General features: G+C 33.6%; 5 protein-coding genes and 2 pseudogenes across 6 annotated transcripts; 6 read left to right on the top strand and 1 right to left on the bottom strand.

Annotated features, from left to right (window-relative positions):
* Nucleotides 1-1,335: 1,335 nt before the first annotated feature.
* LOC110414332 (uncharacterized) lies at nucleotides 1,336-2,644 on the top strand. The gene is made up of 3 exons (XM_089783048.1): nucleotides 1,336-1,501; nucleotides 1,604-2,086; nucleotides 2,242-2,644. Exons 1-3 carry the CDS (start codon nucleotides 1,336-1,338, stop codon nucleotides 2,577-2,579), a joined length of 987 nt encoding a protein of 328 aa, XP_089639174.1. The 3' UTR covers nucleotides 2,580-2,644.
* Nucleotides 2,645-7,242: 4,598 nt separating this feature from the next.
* LOC110414300 (uncharacterized) lies at nucleotides 7,243-8,496 on the top strand. Its single transcript, XM_021425409.1, is given in 4 exon segments — nucleotides 7,243-8,000; nucleotides 8,164-8,364; nucleotides 8,367-8,402; nucleotides 8,405-8,496. Coding segments are annotated over 4 exon segments (1,086 nt in total). The 5' UTR covers nucleotide 7,243.
* Nucleotides 8,497-9,290: 794 nt separating this feature from the next.
* Nucleotides 9,291-10,492, bottom strand: LOC110414153 (ethylene-responsive transcription factor ERF071-like). Its single transcript, XM_021425218.2, has 2 exons — nucleotides 10,184-10,492; nucleotides 9,291-10,097 (listed from the first exon to the last, which is right to left on the bottom strand). Exons 1-2 carry the CDS (start codon nucleotides 10,365-10,367, stop codon nucleotides 9,331-9,333), a joined length of 951 nt encoding a protein of 316 aa, XP_021280893.1. The 5' UTR covers nucleotides 10,368-10,492; the 3' UTR covers nucleotides 9,291-9,330.
* A 3,495-nt stretch (nucleotides 10,493-13,987) lies between these two features.
* Nucleotides 13,988-15,216, top strand: LOC110414139 (uncharacterized). The gene is made up of 2 exons (XM_021425206.1): nucleotides 13,988-14,533; nucleotides 14,649-15,216. The coding sequence occupies exons 1-2, from the start codon at nucleotides 14,032-14,034 to the stop codon at nucleotides 14,975-14,977; spliced, it is 831 nt and encodes a 276-aa protein (XP_021280881.1). The 5' UTR covers nucleotides 13,988-14,031; the 3' UTR covers nucleotides 14,978-15,216.
* A 2,161-nt stretch (nucleotides 15,217-17,377) lies between these two features.
* Nucleotides 17,378-18,208, top strand: LOC110414391 (protein SEED AND ROOT HAIR PROTECTIVE PROTEIN pseudogene; annotated as a pseudogene). The gene is made up of 3 exons (XR_016351048.1): nucleotides 17,378-17,456; nucleotides 17,504-17,581; nucleotides 17,774-18,208. The product of XR_016351048.1 is annotated as a protein SEED AND ROOT HAIR PROTECTIVE PROTEIN pseudogene (transcript).
* A 542-nt stretch (nucleotides 18,209-18,750) lies between these two features.
* LOC110414323 (histone deacetylase HDT1 pseudogene) lies at nucleotides 18,751-19,551 on the top strand (annotated as a pseudogene).
* Nucleotides 19,552-20,197: 646 nt separating this feature from the next.
* On the top strand, nucleotides 20,198-22,815 carry LOC110413465 (uncharacterized). Its single transcript, XM_021424284.2, is given in 5 exon segments — nucleotides 20,198-20,498; nucleotides 20,501-20,554; nucleotides 20,557-20,656; nucleotides 20,882-20,963; nucleotides 21,131-22,815. Coding segments are annotated over 5 exon segments (1,704 nt in total). The 5' UTR covers nucleotides 20,198-20,374; the 3' UTR covers nucleotides 22,475-22,815.
* Nucleotides 22,816-22,880: the final 65 nt, after the last annotated feature.

Here is a 22,880-nt window from a genome sequence, read left to right on the forward strand (position 1 = left end):
TTTCAATTTCAAAATTTTATCATATTTTTATCTTAAATTTGTTAAATTAATCAATAATATTGATTTGACGTCTATTGTGAAAATAGAAATTATTTTCTGTCGTCAAATTTATAAAATATCTATAATTTATATAAATCACAAAATGACATAAAAATTCATTTGAAATCACTCGAACTTGAGACTATTCAAAACCAAAATCATTTGAACCCAAAACAATATGAACCTAAAATTATCCAAATTTGAAATAAATCTAAATCTAAAATAACTCGAACATGAAGACTACTCGACCCAAACTCATCCTATTGCCACCTATAGATAATAAGTTGGAGATTACAAGTTAGATTAGACTTGATCATAAATACACCTATCAAACTGGTGTTTAAATTCAAAGTCAAATTCATCTGATGATATATTTAAACTCGATTGAGCATGAAAATATCTATTTTTTTATGAAAATAAAGAAATAAATTTTTAATAATTGCCTGCTAAATTATTTAATTAGGAATTAATGTTGTTTATATAATCATATATATATATGTATAAATATAATTTAATATATAAGAAATATGGGACTATTTAAATCTTATAATATATTTATACTTTATGAGTTTTAAATAATTATATTTAGACTTCAGTTTTATAATGGGTCTTAATCTAAACACTTTTTTCCATTTAGCAAATAAAGTTGAGTAAATTCAAATTCAAATAGTTCTTGAGTTGCCTGGTTGGTTTGCAATAATTTTGCATCCCTATAAAAAAAATGTACGAAAATGTTCATATATAAAAAGGTTTCAAAAATGGTAAGAAAATGTGTATAACTCATCTAGTCACGTCATACACACACACATATATATATATATATATATATATATATATAAAAGAGAAGGAATACTTTTTGACTAGCTTCCAGTTTGTAATTAATAAAATGCATAAACACAAAATTCCATGTGAAAATGAAAATTGACACTTAGTGTATGATGAATACTGATTTCCAACAAATGACATTATATAGGTCGCCAATCTCAAGCCAAGATTGTCCCATGTACTGTCTGTCCAAGGCTCCAAGCACTGGTTTATGTACGTGATTATAGAAAACTACAGTTGTCTATGACCATGTTCATGTCATATTAGTTAGTGCTACCCAAGTCTGCAAATCGTTCTGTCATCGTGCAATCAAATCATCCTAAGCCTTGTTTATTTTATTTCTTAATCCTTCGCAAATTACACCAACCTTCTTGTATATAAAAGGCAATGAAGGTTGCCCAATGCCCATGCACTTCACCCTATTGTATTTCTTCTCATCGTGCTTACAGTAACATACTTACAGTCTTAGACATGGCTGTCACAGCTCCCTTGTTCACTACCTCGCTGCTTCTTTTGTCACTGCTTGTCATCGCCACTGCCAATGACTACAATTATGATTCATCCAAAAACCAAGCATATAATTATGGTACAAAACCAGAAGGAGAAGAAAAGCCTGAGCACGGCACAAAACCAGAACTCTACAAACCACAGCCAGAAGACAAGGAAAAGCCAGTAGACTCAGAAAAGACTGATTATGGCAGAAAACGAATTTACCAAACACAGCCAGAAAAACCAGAGTCAGGAAAGGAAGAAAAGCCTGATTATGGGAGAAAACCAGTTTACCAACCACAGCCAGAAAAGCCAGAGTCAGAAAAGGAAGAAAAGCCTGATAATGGCACTAAACAGAACTTCTACAAACCGCAGCCAGAAGAAAAAGAAAAGCCAGAGTCAGAAGAGGAAGAGAAGCCTGATTATAGCACTAAGCCAGACTTCTACAAACCACAGCCAGAAGAAAACAAAAAGCCAGAGTCATCAGACGAGGTAGAAAAACCAAATTACAGCGCCAAGCCAGATTCCTACGAACCAAAATCAGAAGAAAAAGAAGAGTCTAGTTATGGTGGAAAACCATACGTTGCTAAACCAAAGCCGGAAGGAGAAGAAAATGCTGATCATTATGGCATAGAGGTTCCAGACTTGTATCCACTAAAGCCTGAAATTCTCCCCATTGGCGTTCAAGGGCTTGTTCTATGTAAATCAGGTCCTAAGTATAATCCAATTCAAGGTAATATTCACAGATAATTATAATTTAAGCATGCATAATAAGACAATGTTGTTGTTTTAATAGTGTCATTGTATTAAGACACATTTTTAAGATCGTTTGTAATTAAAGTTTCAACTCACCATGGTTTTGCTCAATTTTTTTTTCCATGAGCACAGGAGCTTTGGTGCGGATAACATGTCTGGCTGTTGACGAGAATGGGTACGAGAAATCTCACTCTGTTTGCAGAGGAGAAACCGATGCAAAAGGTTACTTCTTTGCTCCATTGTCTCCTTTAGGCCTTGACGACCACAGTCAGTTGAAGCTCACAGAGTGCAAGGCATTTCTGGAAAGCTCCCCATCGGAGACCTGTAATGTTCCGGTGGATGTCAACAAAGGCCTTGGCGGCGCTCCTCTTTCTGATTTCCGAGTTCTCAATCAGAAGAGGATGAAACTTTACTCCGTGGGACCCTTCTTCTTCACCGATGAAGCTAACTCAGTCTCTAATGGTTATTAAACAGCTTAATGTTTATCTTCTGTTTTTGGATTAACGATTGGCAAGTGGGGTTTTGATTTTTTTTTTCTGTCTTCATTAATTTTTCTTTCTTCGATGGATTATTTCTTGTTTTGTAATTGATTTCTTGGTGCATGGGCTAAAGATTGCCAGCCTCTACCAGAAACACGTAAAGAGCTTTGCTGTATTAAAAATTTATTAATTTTTTTTCCTTTTTTGCACACTATACTGTTTTATTTTTTCTCTTTTTCTAAACAAAATTGCTAGCATTTCACAAGTATGCTGTTCAGTATCAAAATGTCCATAATTATTTATCTCATAAAATCCGACATGGGCATTGACTGAATTGATATGGCATGATCCACTTTTAAATTATATCCGCTTTTCACTCCGATTGAACATGTCTATATAATCATATCTAATGTTGGTGTTTCTAATTTATGTCCAAACAAAAGCTATAATTATATATAAGAAATATCTGAAAAGTTGAATACTCTTAAAAAGTTATAAAAGATAAAAATAAAAGCACACAAAATATTAATAGCGACCGTAAAGTATAGAAAAATTATAATATCATTTATATTTATACAAATATTTATCAAATTTTTTAAATTTCAAATTTTAGGTTATTTTTATCTTAAATTTTTTAAATTAATCAATAATATTGATATAACATCTATTAAGAAAAATTGAAATTATTTATTGTATTCAAATTTATGAAAATGTCTATCAATCATATGAATCTCAAAAAGACTTAAAATTCATTTGAATCACCCAAATTCAAGACAATTGATCAGATAAAAAATGATTTGAACTCAAGATGATTTGAGTTAGGAGCGAGCAAAATTTGGTCAAAACCAAATCAACTAAATTAACCTATAAATTCAATTATTTCAGTTTCAGTTAATCCGGTTAATATGAATAAATCAATTAAAAATTTTGGTTAAATCAGTTTTATCAGTTAGAGTCACTAAAAGATTTAGGTTTTTATTACATGCTCTCACATTGATTTTCAATACATATATATGAATGAAGGATTAGATTTAATCATCAAGAGGGATTTTCTTAGATGTGTTAACTCACATATTTTTTCTATACCTGTATATGAATAAATGATTTATATTTAATCATCAAAAAATAAAAAATAAAATACACTTTATTTAGACATTAATATTATTGAATATTTATAAATATAACCATACAAAATTGATGTAAAATTAATGCAAACTATAATGAAAACTATACCCTAAACTTAAGTTATTAATATAACTTATTAGATTAATTTATTTTTTCCTTAAATTATTAATATATATTAGACTATTTATACTATATATAGTATATTTATTAATATGCAATGTATAATTTATACTATATAGACTATAGACTATAGTAACTTATTTTTTTATAAATTTTTAATAAACGTATAACTTATATTACTATAGTAAGTTATATTAAATTCTTAATATTAATGTACTTTAGTAGTATATATAACTAATATTAATAATTGAATATAGTAACTTATTAATATATACTAATATATTAATGTTACTATAGTATAACTTATATTACTAAAATAACTTATATTAATATTAGTATTTTATAGTAATATAACTTATATTAATACTTAACTATATTATAATATATAACAATATATTATATATATTACATAGTATATTTATTAATATACTAATTAGTTAATAAAAATTTACTATTATATATAACAATATACTATTGTATAGTATATATATTATATGACTTCTTAGTATACTTATATGCTATATAAGTAAATATCAACTATATATAGCAATATATGAATACAATATACATTGTATTAGTATATAGATACACACAATATATAATATCTATCAATACAGTAGACATATATAGTAGATAATTACATATAGTAAAAATTAATATAGTATATATTGTTTACAGTTATACATTATATAATATACATCTTAATACACTATAGATAGTATACTTATTAATACACTAATTAATCAATATATAGTATAACAAGTATAATTAGTCAAAAATTATATATTAATAATGTATTATACTACTATATTAGTAAAATTATAAGTAGTAGTGTAATATGTGGTAACATAAAGTACATTATCAATATATTATTAAATAAATTAAAAAAATAGAAAAAGGTTAAAAAATTAAATCGGTTAAAACAAATTTAACCGATTAAAGTCGATTAATTTAAAGTTGATTAAAGTTGTTAAATCAGTTTGATTGTTAATTTTTTTAAAGAAAGTCATTTAAGTTTGTTAATGGTATTCTTTAATCGATTTAACCGAAGACTCACCCCTAATTTGAACTCTAGATAATCTAAATTTGAAATGGATCTAAATCTAAAATAACTCAAACCTTAAGGCAATTTTATTCAAACTTGTACAATTGCCACCTATATAATAATAAGTTGAAGATTACAATTAGTTAGATTAGACTTGATCCTTAATACTTAATACATCTGTCAAACTGGTCTTTAAATTCAAAGTCAATAATATATTAGAATAGGCCCATGCGATGCACTCTTGTAATATAGGTAAAGTAATGTTTATTCAAATATATCTATATTTCTAGTGCTCATTTTACATAAATGATCATGAAGCTATTTGTCAATTGCAATGTATACAGGAAAGATCAAAAGTTACATAATTGTTTAAGTGGTAATCTATTTTAAGAATTGTGAATGTAAGCTGCAATATACAATTTAGGAACACATAAAATACATAATAAATAACTAACATTTCAACGACCTCAACATTTGGTCTTTGTGTATCTTCTTTTCAATAATGACAATAAGCATTCCATCCTCTATAAAACTGTGAAAAAATAACAAAAAAAAAACCCTAAACTCAATCTTACAAAGGTTCAAGTAGATTGTTGTCTATAATAGAGAAGTATAATGACACAATTAATCAAATGTGATAAAAAGAAAGAAAAATTTAGAAACTTACTTAAAAAGAAAAATTTAGAAACTTACTTAAAAAGTTTTTAATTTTTGTATGAAAGTGATAATATTATAAAAATAAAAATAATAATGAATCTAAATAATAAAAACTTGAATAAACAAATCAAATGAGATAAAAAGAAAGCAAATTAGAAACTTACATCAAAGTTTCTGGTTTTTGTTTGAAACCAATAATATTATAAAAAAATAATAAAAACCCAAATAATAAAAACAATATAAACAAAAAAATTTATGGAATTAATTTTCAATTATTTATTTTCTTATTCTTATAATTTTTTAAACTAATTTCATAAATTTGAATTAATGCATAAATTAAAATAAAATAAATAAAATAAATAATTAAAAGATAAAACAATGAGAAAGAAAATAAAATATAAAAGAAAAGAAAAAAATAAGAGAGAATCTGTTCAATCAATTAAAAAAATCACAAATTAAAAATTATAGTTATTTTTCTTTTCTTTGTTCGTACTCTTAACTCTTTATCTCTCCTCTCTCTTCTTTTCTCACTCTAGTTTCTCATTGAATCTTACTTTATCCAAAAGAGAAAGTAAGAGAACACTACACGAAAGAGAAGAAAATTTTGAAACCATGGCATATGGAAAATACGAAAATACCATGACCTCAAAAACACAAAAATCATAAAAAAACCTTGACTTTTTCAATGATCACAACCATGTCCAAAGGCTCAATAGACCATGCCATGTGGCCAACAATTAGGTCGTCAATTATTTCTTGAAAAAACTTTTAATGTGTGTAGATTTAAACTCAAATGACCGTAAAAAATCTATTCATTTGTGAAAATAAAGAAATAAAGTTTTAGTATTTGCATGCTAAATTATTGCATTAAGAATTAATGTTGTTTATATAAACATTTTTTTTGGAAGGCATTTATATAAACATTTATTTATATGTATAAATATAATTCGATATATAATAAATATAGTACTATTTAAATCCTATTATATACTTATAGTTTATGAATTTTAGATAATTATATTTAGACCTCAGTTTAATAATGGGTTTTAATCTTAACTATTTTTTCTATTTAGTAAACAAAGTTGAGTAACGTCGAATTCAAATACTTCTCCAGTTGCCTGGTTGGTTTGCAATAATTTTGTATCCCTAGGAAAAGTATATAAAAATGATCATATATAAAAAGGGTTCCAAAAATGGTAGGAAAATGTGTATAATAACTCATGTAAAAAAAGAGTGAAGGAATACTTGTCCACTAGCTTACAGCCTGTAATTAAGAAAATGTGGAAACACACAATTTCATGTGAAAAACAAAAATTGTTACGCATTGTATGATGAATACTGATTCCAAGAAATGAGATTGAATAGGTCGTCAATCTCAAGCCAAGAAACTGGGGTTGCTTTATTCAACTGCCTAAATCACTCAAATCAAAGATTGTCCAACGTACTGTCCGTCCAAGGCTCCAAGCACTGGTTTATGTACGTGATTATCAAAAATACAGTTGTCTATGACCACGTTCATGTAATATTAGTTAGTGCCACCCAAGTCTGCAAATCGCTCTGCCATCGTGCAATCATATCATCCAAAGCACTGTTTATTTTATTTCTTAATCATTGGCAAATGACACCAACCTTCTTGTATAAAAGGCAATGAAAGTTGCCCAATGCCCATGCACTTCGTGCTTACATTAACATAGTTACAGTCTTAGACATGGCTATCACCGCTCCCTTGTTCGCTGGCTCCTTGCTTCTTTTGTCACTGCTTGTCATTGCTACTGCCAATGACTACAATTATGATTCATCCAAAAACCAAGCATATAATTATGGTACAAAGCCAGAAGGAGAAGAAAAGCCTGAGTATGGTACAAAACCAGACCTCTACAAACCACAGCCAGAAGAGAAGGAAAAGCCAGGGCCGGTGGAGTCAGAAAAGCCTGACTATGGTAGAAAACCAGTTTACCAAACACAGCCAGAACAGCCAGAGTCAGGAAAGGAAGAAAAGCCTGATTATGGCAGAAAACCAGTTTACCAACCAGGGCCAGAAAAGCCAGAGTCAGAAAAGGAAGAAAAGCCTGATAATGGCACTAAACAGAACTTCTACAAACCGCAGCCAGAAGAAAAAGAAAAGCCAGAGTCAGAAGAGGAAGAGAAGCCTGATTATAGCACTAAGCCAGACGTCTACAAACCTCAGCCAGAGGAAAACAAAAGGCCAGAGTCATCACAGGAGGTAGAAAAACGTAATTACAGCACAAAGCCAGATTCCTACAAACCAAAATCAGAAGAGAAAGAAGAGTCTACTTATGGTAGAAAACAATACGTTGCTAAACCAACGGCGGAAGGAGAAGAAAATGCTGATCACTACGGCACAGAGGTTCCAGACTTTCATCCACTAAATCCTGAAATTCTCCCCATTGGTGTTCAAGGGCTTGTTCTATGTAAATCAGGTCCTAATTATAATCCAATTCAAGGTAATATTTGACAGACAATTATAATTTAAGCATGCATATTTACGATTAAGACCATGTTGTTGTTTTAAGAGTGTCATTGTATTATCAGACATTTTTAAGACCCTCTCTAATTCAAGTTTCAATTCACCATGTTTTTGCTCAATTTTTTTTCCCATGAGCACAGGAGCTTTGGTGAGGATAACATGTCTGGCTGTTGACGAGAATGGGTACGAGAAAACTCACTCGGTTTGCAGCGGAGAAACCGATGCAAAAGGTTTCTTCCTTGCACCATTGTCTCCTTTAGGCCTTGACGACGACAGTCAGTTGAAGCTCACAGAGTGCAAGGCATTTCTTGAAAGCTCCTCATCGGATACCTGTAATGTTCGGGGGAGTTCAACAAAGGCATTAGCGGCGCTCCTCTTTCTGGTTCCGAGTTCTAAATCAGAAGAGGATGAACTTTACTCCGTGGGACCTTCTTCTCACCGATGAAGCTAACTCAGCCTCTAATGGTTACTAAACAGCTTAATTTTTTTTAAAAACTTTTTGTCTTCCGCTTTTGGATTGAAGATGGCAAGTGGGATTGATCTGTTTTCTGTCTTGATTAATTTTTCTTTGTTCGATGGATTTTTCTTGTTGTGTAATCATGCTCTCTTGGTGCATGGGCTAAAGATTGCAGCTTTCACCAGAAACTCGTAAAGAGCTTTGCTATATTTATAATTTTTAATAAGTTTTTTTTCCTTTTGATTTTTGCACACTACTGTTTTTTTTCCCCCTTTTCTTAAACAAAATTACTTGTATTGCACAAGTGTAATTCTGTTCAGTATCAAACGTCCGAAATTATTTATCGCATGTAATACATTATGGACATTGAATGAACTGGTAGGCAGTATGGCATGATCCTATCTGCTACCATTTGTCAGCGTACATTAAGTTAATAACAAGATCAACATAAGACATAATAAGAATGTATTCTTTTCGAAGCTAAGCACAATAATCGGTAAAAGAAAGGAAAAAGCAAAGACTTCAAAAGAATTAAGAACACCAGGCAAGTTGTGGTTTTATCCGAACCCAACTCTGATGGCTGATTTTGGGACCAAATGAATAAAATATTTCCATAAAATGACAAGAGTAAAAAGAACGAATTTGATTGAGTCGTGATATAAATTGCAGATAATAATGCATCAGAATTTAACAAAATTAACCAACATTTTAAAAGTAGCAACCAAAATAATCAATTACCATCCTTTTTACATAACACCTCCCAAAAGATTGAAAAGATCAAAAAAAAAAAAACAAGAGATGAAGGCAAAAGAGAAAAATAAAAAATGAAAGAAAGAAAACCCAGAAACGGTTACATAGCGGTTGAAGTAACAGGAACACCACCATCGTCAAAGCTCCAAAGCTCGCCGATAACATTCTCAGGCGGAACAGCAACAGTTTGTGTCATTGATTGCCCATCCAAATATGGAATCTGAAAAAACTTCATGTAATTTTCATAAGCCATCAGCTCCTCAGAGAGCTTCTCTACTTGGTTTTCTTCTTGAACTTGCAACACAGCCCTGTTCACTGGCTCTTCTCGCTTCTCTTCGTCTTCTTCTTCAACCTTTACTGGGCCATATAAACAACCATTGTTCACATTTGGATTACAAGAGTAGGACCCTTCTGAACCAGACACTGAATTTTCCTCCCCAGATATAACAATAGGGTCTGTAGCATAACCGCCGAACTGGTTCAGGTCATAACCAAATCCATAATTATCTAAATTATTACAGGGCTGTGGATAAACAGATGGATTTGAATTGGGGTTGTGATTCCACGCAGCCGCTGAGTTATGGTTATTGATTTCATGGTTGTTAAAATGATCTTGGTTATATTGAATAGAGAAGTCGTTGTCTTCGTTGGGGAAATTAACCTTAGCCTTTTTACCCCGGATCTTGCGGGCCTCTCTGTCGTAAGCTCGGGCTGCTTCCTCCGCAGTGTTGAAAGTGCCGAGCCAAACACGAACACCTTTCCGAGGGTCGCGAATCTCTGCTGCCCATTTGCCCCAGGGGCGTTGCCTTATGCCCCTGTACAAGTTTTTTCTCTGCTTCTTTGGCTTCTTATCCTCTTGCTCAACACCTGTTAACAAATTCCACAATTAGAACACAAGCAAAATCAAAGAATATCAAGATTGAATAAAAACACATGCAGAAGGGGAATGGTACCTAAGGAGGGCTGGGTTTGTGGTCCTTTGAAGTGAGCTAGCGAGTCACCACGGCCAAGTTGACACAGTTCGGAGTTAAAACCATTGGTTTTAGCGAAGGGTGGGTTAGGCCAGAGGTCAGAGGCTGTGACGTTGCGGCCACGCTTGCGGGGGATGAAATCAGCAATGATAGCACCGCCGCACATTTCTTAATCAGCAGAAGCAAAGCAACTATTGTTAACGGTATCTGAGCAATAAATGCAGTAGTGAAGAAGATGTCACAAGAAAGAAGGGTTTAAGGATTTTGAAGAAACAAAAAGCGGGTTTAATATAAAAGAATTTCGCAGTGAAGAATGAAAGGAGAGGAAAGAGCAGGGGTTTAAGTAGTGAGAGGCAAAGAGCGGTGGTGGGCGACAGTGAATGCAAGTTGGAAATTGGAACTTTCGTGTGATTTTGCCTGCCTTGGGTGTACAGTAAAATTTAATTTGACTTTCTTGCGTACCAAGACACTTTCTTTTTCTTTTGCTGGCATGTTCCTGGTCTTACGTCGCTTGGCCAATGGCGGCCAAGTCTAAAGAATTATCTTTTGATTTTTGGTTGGTCTCATTAAAACGAGGGAATCATGATAGGAAATTTTGGAAAGGTTTGGAACAGTATTGTGACTTTTGGTAAGGTGGCAAAAATAAGGAAATGGGAGGTTTTGCTAAAGATTAAGTAACTTCCATAATCTTTACCAAGCTATCCAGCATTAGGTGATAGTCATCCTTCAAAAGATTTCATAAGATATTCTTCCATATGCTCTGACCAGGTTCCATTGTATATCTTAAATTGTAATGGTCAAGGTGCACAATTAATTGATGTTCTTGTTGTTTGTTTTTTCACTATGAATTAATCATGATTTAGCTTAACGTAAAACCAACAGTTAAAAAGCTTTCTTTCTTTGTTTTTTTTTTCCTTAAAAATTTATTTCAGATTTATTAATAGGACCGTCATTGCCCCCTTAAAACTTATCCAAAGATACAAAATGTTCGTTTCAAAAGTGTGGGGGAAGCTCATTTTGTTATCTCCAAGTGGACACACGTGCCTGAAAGTCCATTCGGTTGAAAATTTTGGATAAATGAGGTAAACATATACCAAGCATTGAAGAAAATGAATAAATAAAGCAGTACAACTAAACAAGTGGTAATAAAATAGATTAACTTGGGCATGCATTAAATTAGTTAGGCAGTAAAGTTAATATATTTGCCAAAGATTGGTTAGTCCACTAATTGTAGATCAAAGCACGGAAGGTTGATCTTGAAATAATTGACAATAAAGAATGCTTAAACAAATAGTTAAGATATTCGGCTATGAATAATTAATGTATAGTCACTAATACTATTACACTAAACTAGCTGATGAGTATGGAAACCGCTGAGAACATTGTTTGTCAAATTCGTGGGCATAAGAATCTTGGTTGACTGGCGGGAGATGTTAGCTTTGCTGACGCAGGCCTTTTGAAATTTTAGACGACATATCAGAATGACAGCTCTGCAGTCTACATTCTCTGTTCATTTCTGAACTCTTCTTTGTAAAATTTTACTGGGTCAGGTTAGATCCATTCCCTGCTGGGCTATGTATATGTTACTTTTCAACATTCAACCATTATTTAATTATTCTACAAATATAACATCCACAACTATTAATTGAGTCCTAATATTTAGGGTTATGTTGTTGGTGCATGTAAAATTTAATTGCTTAAGTTCTGAAGAATGTAAAATTTAGGGTTATGCTGTTGATGAATAAAAAATTTCATAAAAAAAAAAAGAAAAGAGACAAGAGATGAAATTTGGGCCAACTTGTTTTGAGCTCAATTGGGTTTTGAGTTCAAAACGTACTCCAGCACATTTAGCTGTTACCCAACGCGTTCGATGGTGAGCTTCTTTACCAAGCCCACATCGGCCGTCATGATTTAATTTGTGTTGATCGTCCCAGTTTGGACCCTGTCGAATTGATGATACAACAAAAACCATAATTAATGGCTAGGATAAGATTAAGGAATGTGCCCGACGATGATGAAGGGTTCTAATTAGTTGATTCTTTAAATGAAGAGTTTAAAATTCACGAGAAAATAGATCTTAAGGTAACAACCAATCGTATGTAAATATCACAAATTTTACATTAGTAAGAGATAAAATGAATTTTGAATTTGTAAATAAAAATATTTTTTCACTTAATAAGTATATTTTTTGAGTTGAAAACATAAATCTGTATCAAGTGATATCAAAGCAAATTTAAATTTTTATAGACATAAAAGCTCATGAGAAATACTAAAATTGAGATAAATTCAAACTAAAGTACAGTCTCTCTTCTCTATACATAAAAGAACTAGTATAATGAGAATGTTGTACAATTGAGTATCATTGCACAACTGAGTGAGATCAAATGTTACAGTAAGAGATGGAGTGAGTTTTGAGTTTAGAAAAAAAGCTTTCATCCACTTAACATGCATGTTTTTTGAATTGGAAATGCAAGTCTATAACACAAGAACCAAGACAACAACATTAGTTAATTTGATTAGATTCAAACTACAAAGACACATGATTGAATACAGAAGTTGAAAATGATCCTAAATTATAGGGTAAAAATACCCTTGCACCCATAAATTTTAATCAAAATTCTAAATGGGGTTTATTGATTTTTGAAATAAACACTTTACCTCAAAAGTGTTAATAGTATTAATAGAGATGATAAAAGGATTAAATTATCCTTTTTTCTTTACTAATTAAAATAATAATAATTATTATTTAAAAAAAATTAAAAATGAAGAGCACCCGATCAGTGCTCTCCAAGAAAAAGAAGCACCCAAGAGAAGGGAGCACCGTGCTCCCTCCCTTGGAAAGCACCGTCGGTGCTCATTTTTTTTAATTAATAAAACAATAATAGTAAATTAATAAAAATTATATAATAGTAATTATTAAAATTAATAAATGATAAAATTATCATTTCAATATTACCACGTTATCAAATTAATAGAAACACTAACAGTTAACAAACTGCTAGATTTACGTTTAACAGAAGATAAATTTTTTAAGTGAAGTATCAATTTCAAAAACTATTAAACCTACTTAAAATTTTGATTAAAACTTTAGAGGTGAGGGGTATTTTATCTTAAATTATACTATGACCTGATGAGTAAATAAGTTTTGACTTAAACCTTAAAAGTCCTTTATTAAAAGAAAATTAATTCTAATACTTCTTTTAATCAAAGATTAAAGAAATATGGTAATAACTAAGACTATGATACTAATGTTTTTTTTTGGGTAAAAATACTATAATTTTTCCTAAAAGCTCTATCCAAATTTCACTCAACTCATAAGTCTAAGGGAGACTGTCATACTAAATTTATTCTCCTACTGGGCTCCATTTCTCATTATTAATTCACTCCTCCTTTATCTTCACAATATATATAAACGATAAAATAAGTTAAATTATAATTAAGCAGTAAAGAAATAAACAAGTGAATGAAAAGAGCAAAATAAAAGATAGTCGCATTGAAAAACAACCAAGCATTGAGACGATTATGTATGTATGCAATCAAAGAAAACCTTCGTACGCCAGCAGACAATGTCTTGGGGTGGCACTCAAAGCAGCATTCAAGTACATCAATTAGTGGTACCCAAGTCTACAAATCACGTTGCGATCGTGCACCCAAGTTCTAATCTCTAAATCAATTGCTTATCTTATTTCTGTAGATCTTAATTATTGGCAAGTATGCGTATGTTTGACCAATTTCCTTATAAAAGACAATTGTCGCAGCCCCTATTATTCATCCATTTGTATTTCTGTCTCCATTCTTATAATTACATTGCAGAGTTAATAGCAATAATCATGGCTCTCACCCGTCTCTCCTTGGCATTCTCATTGCTTCTACTGTCACTGCTAGTCATTGCTTCCGCTGGTGATTATAGTAATGATGATTCATCTAAATATGGTTTCGATGGAATACCAGCTGACAGCCCTCAAGCAAAGCCAGAAGAAGAAGAAAATCCTTCAAAGCCAGACTATTACAAGCCCAAGCCGGTAGACAAAGAAAAGCCTGATTATGGTAGTAAACCCGAGGTCGTCAAACCAAAGCCAGAAGGAAAAGAAAAGCCTAATTATGGCACAAAGCAAGACATCTACAAGCCAAAACCAGAAGAAAAGGAAAGGCCTGAGTATGGCAGAAAACCATACGTTGCTAAACCAAAGCCAGAAGGAGAAGAAAAGCCTTACCATGACACAAAACCAGAGTTCTATGAACCAAAGCCGGAAGAAAAGGAAAATCTTCTCTCCGTTGGTGTTCAAGGGCTTGTTTTTTGTAAATCAGGTTCCCAGTATTATCCAATTCAAGGTATGTCGATTTAGACAATTGGTTTCCTAATAATCCCTTTTGTATATTATGACTTTGTTTGAGAAGATTGTGTCTAATTGGGTTCACTTCTGATCAAATTTCTTTGCATGAGCAGGGGCTTTAGCAAAGATAACATGTAAAGCTGTTGATAAGGTCGGGGTCGAGAAAACCCTCTCCATTTGCAGCGGAGCAACTGATGCAAAGGGTTACTTCTTTGCCACATTGTCTCAATCAGGTCTCGTAGATAAGTTGAAGCTTAAAGATTGCAAGGCGTATCTCGAGAGCTCTCCATTGAAGACCTGTAATATTCCCACGAATGACAACAAAGGGATTGATGGCGCTCCTCTTTCTAATTTCCGTGTTCTAAACAAGAAGATGAATTTGTACTCCGTGGGGCCTTTCTTCTACACCTCCGAAGCTAAATCAGCCACTAATGGTTACTAAAATTGAATTAATTCTTCATGACTAAACAATCCATTTTAATACCCCCTTCCCCCCATTTTTATCTTTCATTTTGAAGTTGAGAAGGCAACTTAAGTTGGTTCTTTTCTGTTGCTCTTTTTTGGGTCTGATTTTCGTTGTTTAATGATTATTTTATTGGCTAGCTGGACTTGCAGCCTCTGCCAGAGATTTGTAATGAACTTTGCTCTATTAATAAAGCTTTGAATATGATTATATTTCTACTCCTGTGTCTTTTCTTTTCTTCCCTTTTCCTATATTATGTTGTTTCATTATTAATTTTTTTTCTCAACCATGAAGATAAATTCATTAATATCACTGAAAAAACTATACAGTGAGTTCAGTCGATAAGGCTGGGGATGAAGATCATAAACAGAGTAAAAATCAAAAACAGAGCTGCATAACAAGTGCACCACGGAGCTCACTAGAGTTTTATATCAGCTACAAGGCGCATAACAAGTGCACAACCCAATCAACCCCTCTTGGTTTACAAAGTGAATAACAGAGCCTTAAAGAGTTTTTCATTATTAATTGTTATGACTTGTAACACATTCCTAGTTTGAAACTAAACCATATAAATTTATTGAAAGCCAAATGTACAGCTTTTTATCTCAACTACACTCCTAATCTTATATCCAACAAATAAAATTCTCAAAAAATAGGAACACTTTGGGATTGAGTTAGGTATTTCCTATATCTAAATATCTAATATTAATATACGATATATCACTAAATATATATATAATATTTCAATAGCACAAGGGTTGAATGCAATGTGGAATATAAGTTGGTTCTTAGTGAGTTCGGTGGTAGTGGGGGATGTCTTATTTCTGGTGGTTTGGATTATATGGATAAAATGATCTACTATGGGCTGTTTGTGACTTGCTACGGTTGCTTGGCTGTTGGTTTTGTAAGGGACGAGACGACCATATAGAAAACTGCAGTCTTCATATATTAGGAATAGGTGCAACGGGGATAGTAGGGGAGTTTCCCGAATGCTTCTGGTAGCTTATCTCTGATTTAGTTAGTGTTGTTGCATAAGGAAGTAGAAGCGAAGTTGACTCTTTTTGTTTCTGTTTCAGGAATGGAATTGCTTGCGCTCATGACCTTGCTTATAAGGAATATATCTTGTTTTGTTGTGGTGCTTTGTTTTTCTTGTCAGTTCATGTGAAACTCCACAGTTGGAGTGTGGAGTTAAGCTAAATGGGGTGGATTGTCTTCTATAGGGTGTTTCTGACTTTTGTATAGCGGTTTTTTTCTGGGCAAGTTCGGTCTGCGTGAACTTGGTTCCAGCTTTCTTAATGGTCTGCAACTTTTGTTGCTCATGACCATGCGATGATACTTAATACTAATTAATTATTGATTGAGTTAAAAAAATATATGATGTTTGCGTAAATATGTAATAATTAGTTTATGTAACTAAGTATTGAAAATTTCAATAATCATATTTGTTCATGTTTTTCATAAAAGTTACCCACAAAACACATCTTGCTAAATAATAGATAAAAGTTATGGAAGTAATCTAGTATTATGAGATTAATGATTTTTCAGATTTAAGTTATTGAAAAATTTATAAAATTATCTTATTTTTCAATAACTGAATATCAAATATTTGAGTAACCTTTATGTTACCAAGTGTCTAATATTAGTATATAATATTTCAGTAAGTTTGTATCTTACAAGATTATTGAATACTATTGATTAAGATTACTTAGAAACTATTTATAAGATTATTAAATAATAGATGAATGTTTATGAAAAGGAATACCATGCAATTTGAGATTATTAATTTAAGAGATTAAGATTACTAACAAAGTTAAATAAAGATCGATATGATATATTTCAATAATTCAGTATCTGATAATTACGATTTTCACCTCATAGTCATGTTTCACTCGTGAAGATATGTAGTGGATTGTCCGAGGAAGGCATGTAAGGAAGCTGAATAATTATGACGTCCAAAATAAATATATATATATATTGGCTTACTGAGTTTAAGACTAATTGGTCAATAAAGTCAACGGAATGATGTAAAAGCCGAGAAGGGGAGAAGCATCCAAATTTCCCTATCAAATTTTGAGGAGGAATCATATCTTAATGAATCAGGGAAAAAAAGAAACCAAATTAGCATATTTTGTATACCGAATTATTGGCCGGCTTTGCACGTTGCAGTTGGATAATTAGATGTATGCATGGCATGGGATTATCTGGTTGGCATCCAGGTCCAATGATTGCTCTTTTACGTCGTGCAGCCAAGTCTTTCCTACCTCCATAATTTATGCCACGATGCATAGCAATATATTGCACCATCTCTTTAAAAGGCCAAGCCATTGTACCCCCACCAAGTTTTCAATTCAACAACTCTCTCTGAGAGAGGACACGAACATGGCTCTTAAGAATTTCTTCTTCGCAACTTTATTTATGCTTCCTTTGTTACTTCCGGCGGTTGCTTTGGGTGGTGATGGTGAATATAAACCCAACCCCAACTTCAGAAGCCATATTTTGAAAAAGAAAAGCTTCTCTCCACAATGATTGGTATTCAAGGGCTTGTTTATTGCAGATCAGGCAGTCAATTAACCCCGCTTGAAGGTCATTTCCATCCCAACCCCCAATTCTTTTTACAAAGCTAAAATTAAATTAATTAAAATGACGTTTAACAACCTAAGATTAATGGATGACACTATATTTAACTAGGTACTATATATATACAGCGAAAGGGGCAAGAGAACTGAATATCGTAGAAGTTTGGCATATGTTCATATCTCTTTTTCATGGGTGTAGGTGCTGTGGCGAGGATAACATGCCAAGGGTGTGGTAAGTATGGGTACGAAACAGAGTCTTTCTCCATCTTGTAGTGCAAACAGATGCCAGGGTTATTTCATTGCAACAGTGTCTCCTTATGAGGTTAAAAGATAGTAGGAGGCTTAGAGAATGCAAGGCTTTCCTTGAACTCTCCCCATCGGATGCTTGCAACGTTCCAACTGATGTCAACCAAGGGATTAGTGGTGCTCCTCTTGCTTCTTACCATCTCCTCCATGACAGGAATATGAAGTTGTTCACCGTTGGACCTTTCTTCTTCATTCCACAGCAAGACGCTAAATCAATCTCGCCCAATGGATATTGAAATAATTGAGATCGCATGTTAACTAAACGGTATTTGTCAATTGTTTTTGGGAGTTGGGGTTCTATATATCAATATACAACAAATTGAATACTTTGCTGCTTTTGGTTTGACAATTTGCTTAACTTGTTGGGAACAATGTAAAAATTACTACAATTGTTTCTAAATATTTGAGTTGGAGCAAAGTTACTTAAATTCAGGTCGATCACTTCCCCTTACTTATCCAACTAGTCGCTGTTAACACGATCATACCTCACGTAAAATTATAACCTCCACCACTTAATTTCTTTTTTGGTAATTGTGTTAAATTTCTGAAAATAGCTTCGGCAATCGAATTCTTTGATAATTATACCATGTACCAAAAATTTCATCAAACTCTAAGCAGCCATGGAAAGTAGTATTAGGAAAGACCTGTATTGCGCAATTATTTGACAACAAATAAATATTACTACTAATTTATTTGTAAAGTATGTGAGTTCAGTTTAATTTTATATTATTTGATTACTTAATTTTTACTTTGAACACTCTTTAAAGCGTTTATACTCTCGGGCTTCCCCTTTCTGGAACCCTAGTTCTCCTTCCTCCCAAAGCCCTGGCGCCTCTCTTTATTCCCTCTCTCCCGCTATCAACATCATCCATGGTGTTCTGAGGTATTGAAGTTAAGGCTGGAAAGCCTATTAAAGCAGACCCTGGTGCCAATCATGTCATCCATCTTTCCCAGGCAACGCTTGGCGAGTCAAAGAACAAAGCAGAATCTGTCACCCTCCATGTAAAATGCTGATGGGTAGAAACTCGTTGTTGAAACTCTTTCCCACCAGATTTTCCCTTAATTATCTATTGATTTAGTATTTGACCAAGAGTTTGAGCTCTCTCACAACTGGAAAAATGGAAGCGTCTATTTCCTTGGTTACAAAACTTTTGTGATGATGGATTAGATATGTCTAGTGACGAAGAAAGTAGCGAGGATGAGGAGCTTCCTGTGGCTGCTGCAGAAAATGGAAAAGCTAAGACAGATGTAAAAACATCTGAGGCTAATGATGGGAAACCTGATGCTGTAAAACAAGCTGTGAAGATAGTAGAACCAAGCAATAACAAGAAAACTGAGGATGAAGATGAGTCTGATGAGATGTCTATGGATGAAAGCTCAGATGATAAGGATGAGGAGACACGTAACAAGGTAGAGGCAAGCAAGAAGAGACCTGCAGAAGCTGCTACCCCTGTTTCTGCAAAAAAGACAAAATCTGCAGCAACACCTCCGAAGACAGATGGTAAGAAGGGTGGTCACACAGCAACACCTCACCCATCAAAGCAAGCTGGGAAATCTTCTGCAGAGAGTCCGAAGCCTGGTGGCCAATTCTCTTGCGGATCTTGTAACAAGTCATTCGGCTCTGAGGGTGGCCTAGAATCTCACAAAAAGGCCAAGCATGGTGGCAAATGAATGGTGTAATACATAACATGCTCTTGTGTTCTGTGCATGTTTAATTTTGGTGGAGATATGTGTTCTTTTATGGTTTTGGTAGCTTATGCTTATTAGTAAATGAGGGGTTTATGGTTAACAAGACTTTGCGGATCCTTACTTCTGATTCGGACTATTATTTTGGTTATTATCCTTGAAAGGGTTTAGAATGTGATGCTGTTGTCTTAAATGAAAGGTTCTTGTTTTTCAAAAAAAAAAGAAAACCTTTGAATATAATATGTGATATATATGAAAATTATTCGATTATAATTAATATTTTTTACTTATAGTTTCGTAAATTAAAACATATTATAGAAGGGATAGTACTTATCTTAGACCTTTTTTTGCTAGTATACAATGGAGCTTTATAAAAGTACTAAGTAACCCATTTTCCCCAAAACTAGGATTAGGATTAAGTGTCACTTGAGAAAAATGAATCTCTAGCATTAATGTACCAGTGTGCTTTTTTTTTTTTTTTTTTGAGATAATGACTAGATTTGCGTCATTGGGTTGGGTTCGTATCGTCTTGGGAGGTGGAAATAATAACGGAATCGTAGAGAGAACGGGTGCGAAGCAAATTAAGATGCTGAATGCCAAGTCATAAATCTACCCAAAGAAATGTCCGCTTCAAGCTCCGATTTTGTACTTCACTCCTTCCAAGGTCCATACCATCACCCTTTCTTTCTTTCTCTTTTTCTTCCTCCCTTCAAGAATCGAATCCCTTTGCCTTCTTTGATTAAAGCCAACCTGACGGAACAAGAACGCAACACAAGAAATTTTCGAGTAAACTCGTCAAGAAAAACATATGGAGAAGCACAAGAGGAGTTGTGGACAGAGGAGAAGGAAATTTCAACTAAGCATGGGTAATGCTGCCGGTGGTAGCGGTATAGAAGGGGTGGTTGTCTTGAGTGGAGCCTTGGCTATCGCAAGCCGGTAGCTTCTTTTATGATCAAGAAAGGTAGGAAAGATAGCAACAAGGACACAACGATTTAGCAGTTACCGACTGTGGCAGGGAAGAAGAAGATGGAAGCCAAGGGCTACGTTTTATCCTTCAGGATTCCTCTCCAACTCTACATCAAAATTCATGGTTAGTATTTTTATGTGATAGAATTCGACCTTTAGTATTGGAATTGGCTGGAATTAAAGGTATGTTCTTGGAAAATTAGAGCCCGAGATCTATAGTTCCACCAAGTTCTACTTTCACAACCCTTGATTCTATGATGAAATAAACAGTTGCACGTGGGATATCATTAGACTCTGTTTGCCTGTTTCTTTTAGTAAATAGTTTAATTTGGAGGATCATTATTTGCAGTTGCACAAACCATGGAACATCAACGATTGGTATCACCCAATTTGAAACTTGCGAATTGGTCTCGACCCAAAATTTGACCTCGGTAAAAAACCTCATGTTTTTTTGCCTCATTTGGAACTCTTTTTCTATATGAAGTTGTATTTTTTTTTTTTTTTGGGGTTCTTTAGCCCATTTAATCTGACTCAAAGCTAACGAATTTCAGATACTGCAACTTGTTACGTTCTTCATATCCTTACGTGTTTTATTCAGGAAGAGAATACGATGCATTGCCAGCAAAAGGAATCTCATTCTATAAATGGTCACCAAGAGATTCTCATCTCTGATACAGAGCAAGAAAGCATTGCAATGACTGATGATTATGGTGATATTGAAGAGCTTTCACGTCAAGTGATTGACCACTCCTCCTTGCATAAACCAATGAACGTGGTCAAGAATGACACCGACGACTCTTCAGTGATGGAAACCATTGAAATAGAGATAGAAGGTGAAGCGGTCGATGCAGGTGCAAAGCCGACCGCTGAAGAAAAGTCAACACTGCAATCATCGTTGTCATCAGTGCCATCAACAGAAGAAGAGAAATGTTCACCAAAGCAATCATCATTTACAGCGGAGGAGAAAGAGGAAGAAGAAAAAGAAGAATATTCACTCATGCAATCATTTTCAGCGGAGGAGGAAGAGGAGGAAGAAGAAGAATATTCACTCATGCAATCATCATTTACAGCGGAGGAGGAAGAGGAAGAAGAAGAAGAATATTCACTCATGCAATCATCATTTTCAGCGGAGGAAGAGGAAGAAGAAGAAGAAGAAGAAGAAGAATATCCACTCACGCAATCATCATTTTCAGCGGAGGAAGAGGAAGTAGAAGAAGAAGAAGAAGGATGTTCAGTCATGCAATCATCATTTTCAGCAGAGGAAGAAGAAGAAGAAGAATGTTCACTCATGCAATCATCATTTTCAACAGAAGAAGAAGAAGAATGTTCAGTCATGCAATCATCATTTTTAGCAGAGGAGGAAGAAGAAGAAGAAGAAGAATATTCACTCATGCAATCATCATTTTCAACAGAAGATGAAGATGACGAAGAATATTCACCAATGCTATCTTCATTTTCAACAGAAGAAGAAGAAGAAGAAGGATATTCACCAATGGAATCATCATTTTCAACAGAAGAAGAAGAAGACTCACCGTTGCAATCATCATTTTCGACAGAAGGAACAGGGAGCTCTTCCTCAGAATCGAATATGGAGGCAATTTGGCCAGCAGAGATGATGGGGGTACTATCACTTGAATCCAAAGAGATGACTATTAGCCATCGAATATCTGTAAAGAAATTGGAGGAGACAGACACGACAGCCAAGATAGAAGCGTATCATTACTCGGCTAACATGTTGGACGCAAGTGGCAGCAATAACGGTACAAAGGAAGAAACTCAGAAGCATGTCGAGAAGAATGATCAAAAAGAACATTCAACAGCAAAGCGCAAGATTTGGGTTTGGTTAGGTTTGGTTCTACTGCTGCTACTTCTGCTTGCCAATTGCTTACTCCAACCTAATTACCTCTTTAACGATGTTTCTTTTGTTTTTCCCATGAAATAAGAATCAGCACTAACAAGGGCAGAAAAAGTAAACGGAAGTCTGTACATTTCATTCAACTGAATTATTTGTGAATTTTAATAAATTCGATATGCCCTTCACGAAGTTAAAGTTTATAAAAATGCTACAACATACTAATGAGATTACAAGACTTATACCCATAAATTGTAACATGTACTACACTCCAGGTCACGTGACAGTTTAACAGAGGTAAAAAAGAATAAAAAAGGTGACGACTCAGAAGGAAATAGTGGCATTGACGAAAGTGCGGGTTCATTAATCATCGTCGACTACCATTACACCACCACATATAAAGTAGATCCCATCCCGTCGGCTTGCCCCTACTGCCAATCCAACCTGCTTCGGCATTAATCGGTAATTTACAATGCAACTGGTTCACCCAAATTAC

This window comes from Theobroma umbraticum, unplaced genomic scaffold (genome assembly GCF_002168275.2).
Source record: "Theobroma umbraticum cultivar Fairchild unplaced genomic scaffold, ASM216827v3 scaffold_4.1, whole genome shotgun sequence".
In the NCBI taxonomy this organism is placed as follows: Eukaryota; Viridiplantae; Streptophyta; class Magnoliopsida; order Malvales; family Malvaceae; genus Theobroma; species Theobroma umbraticum.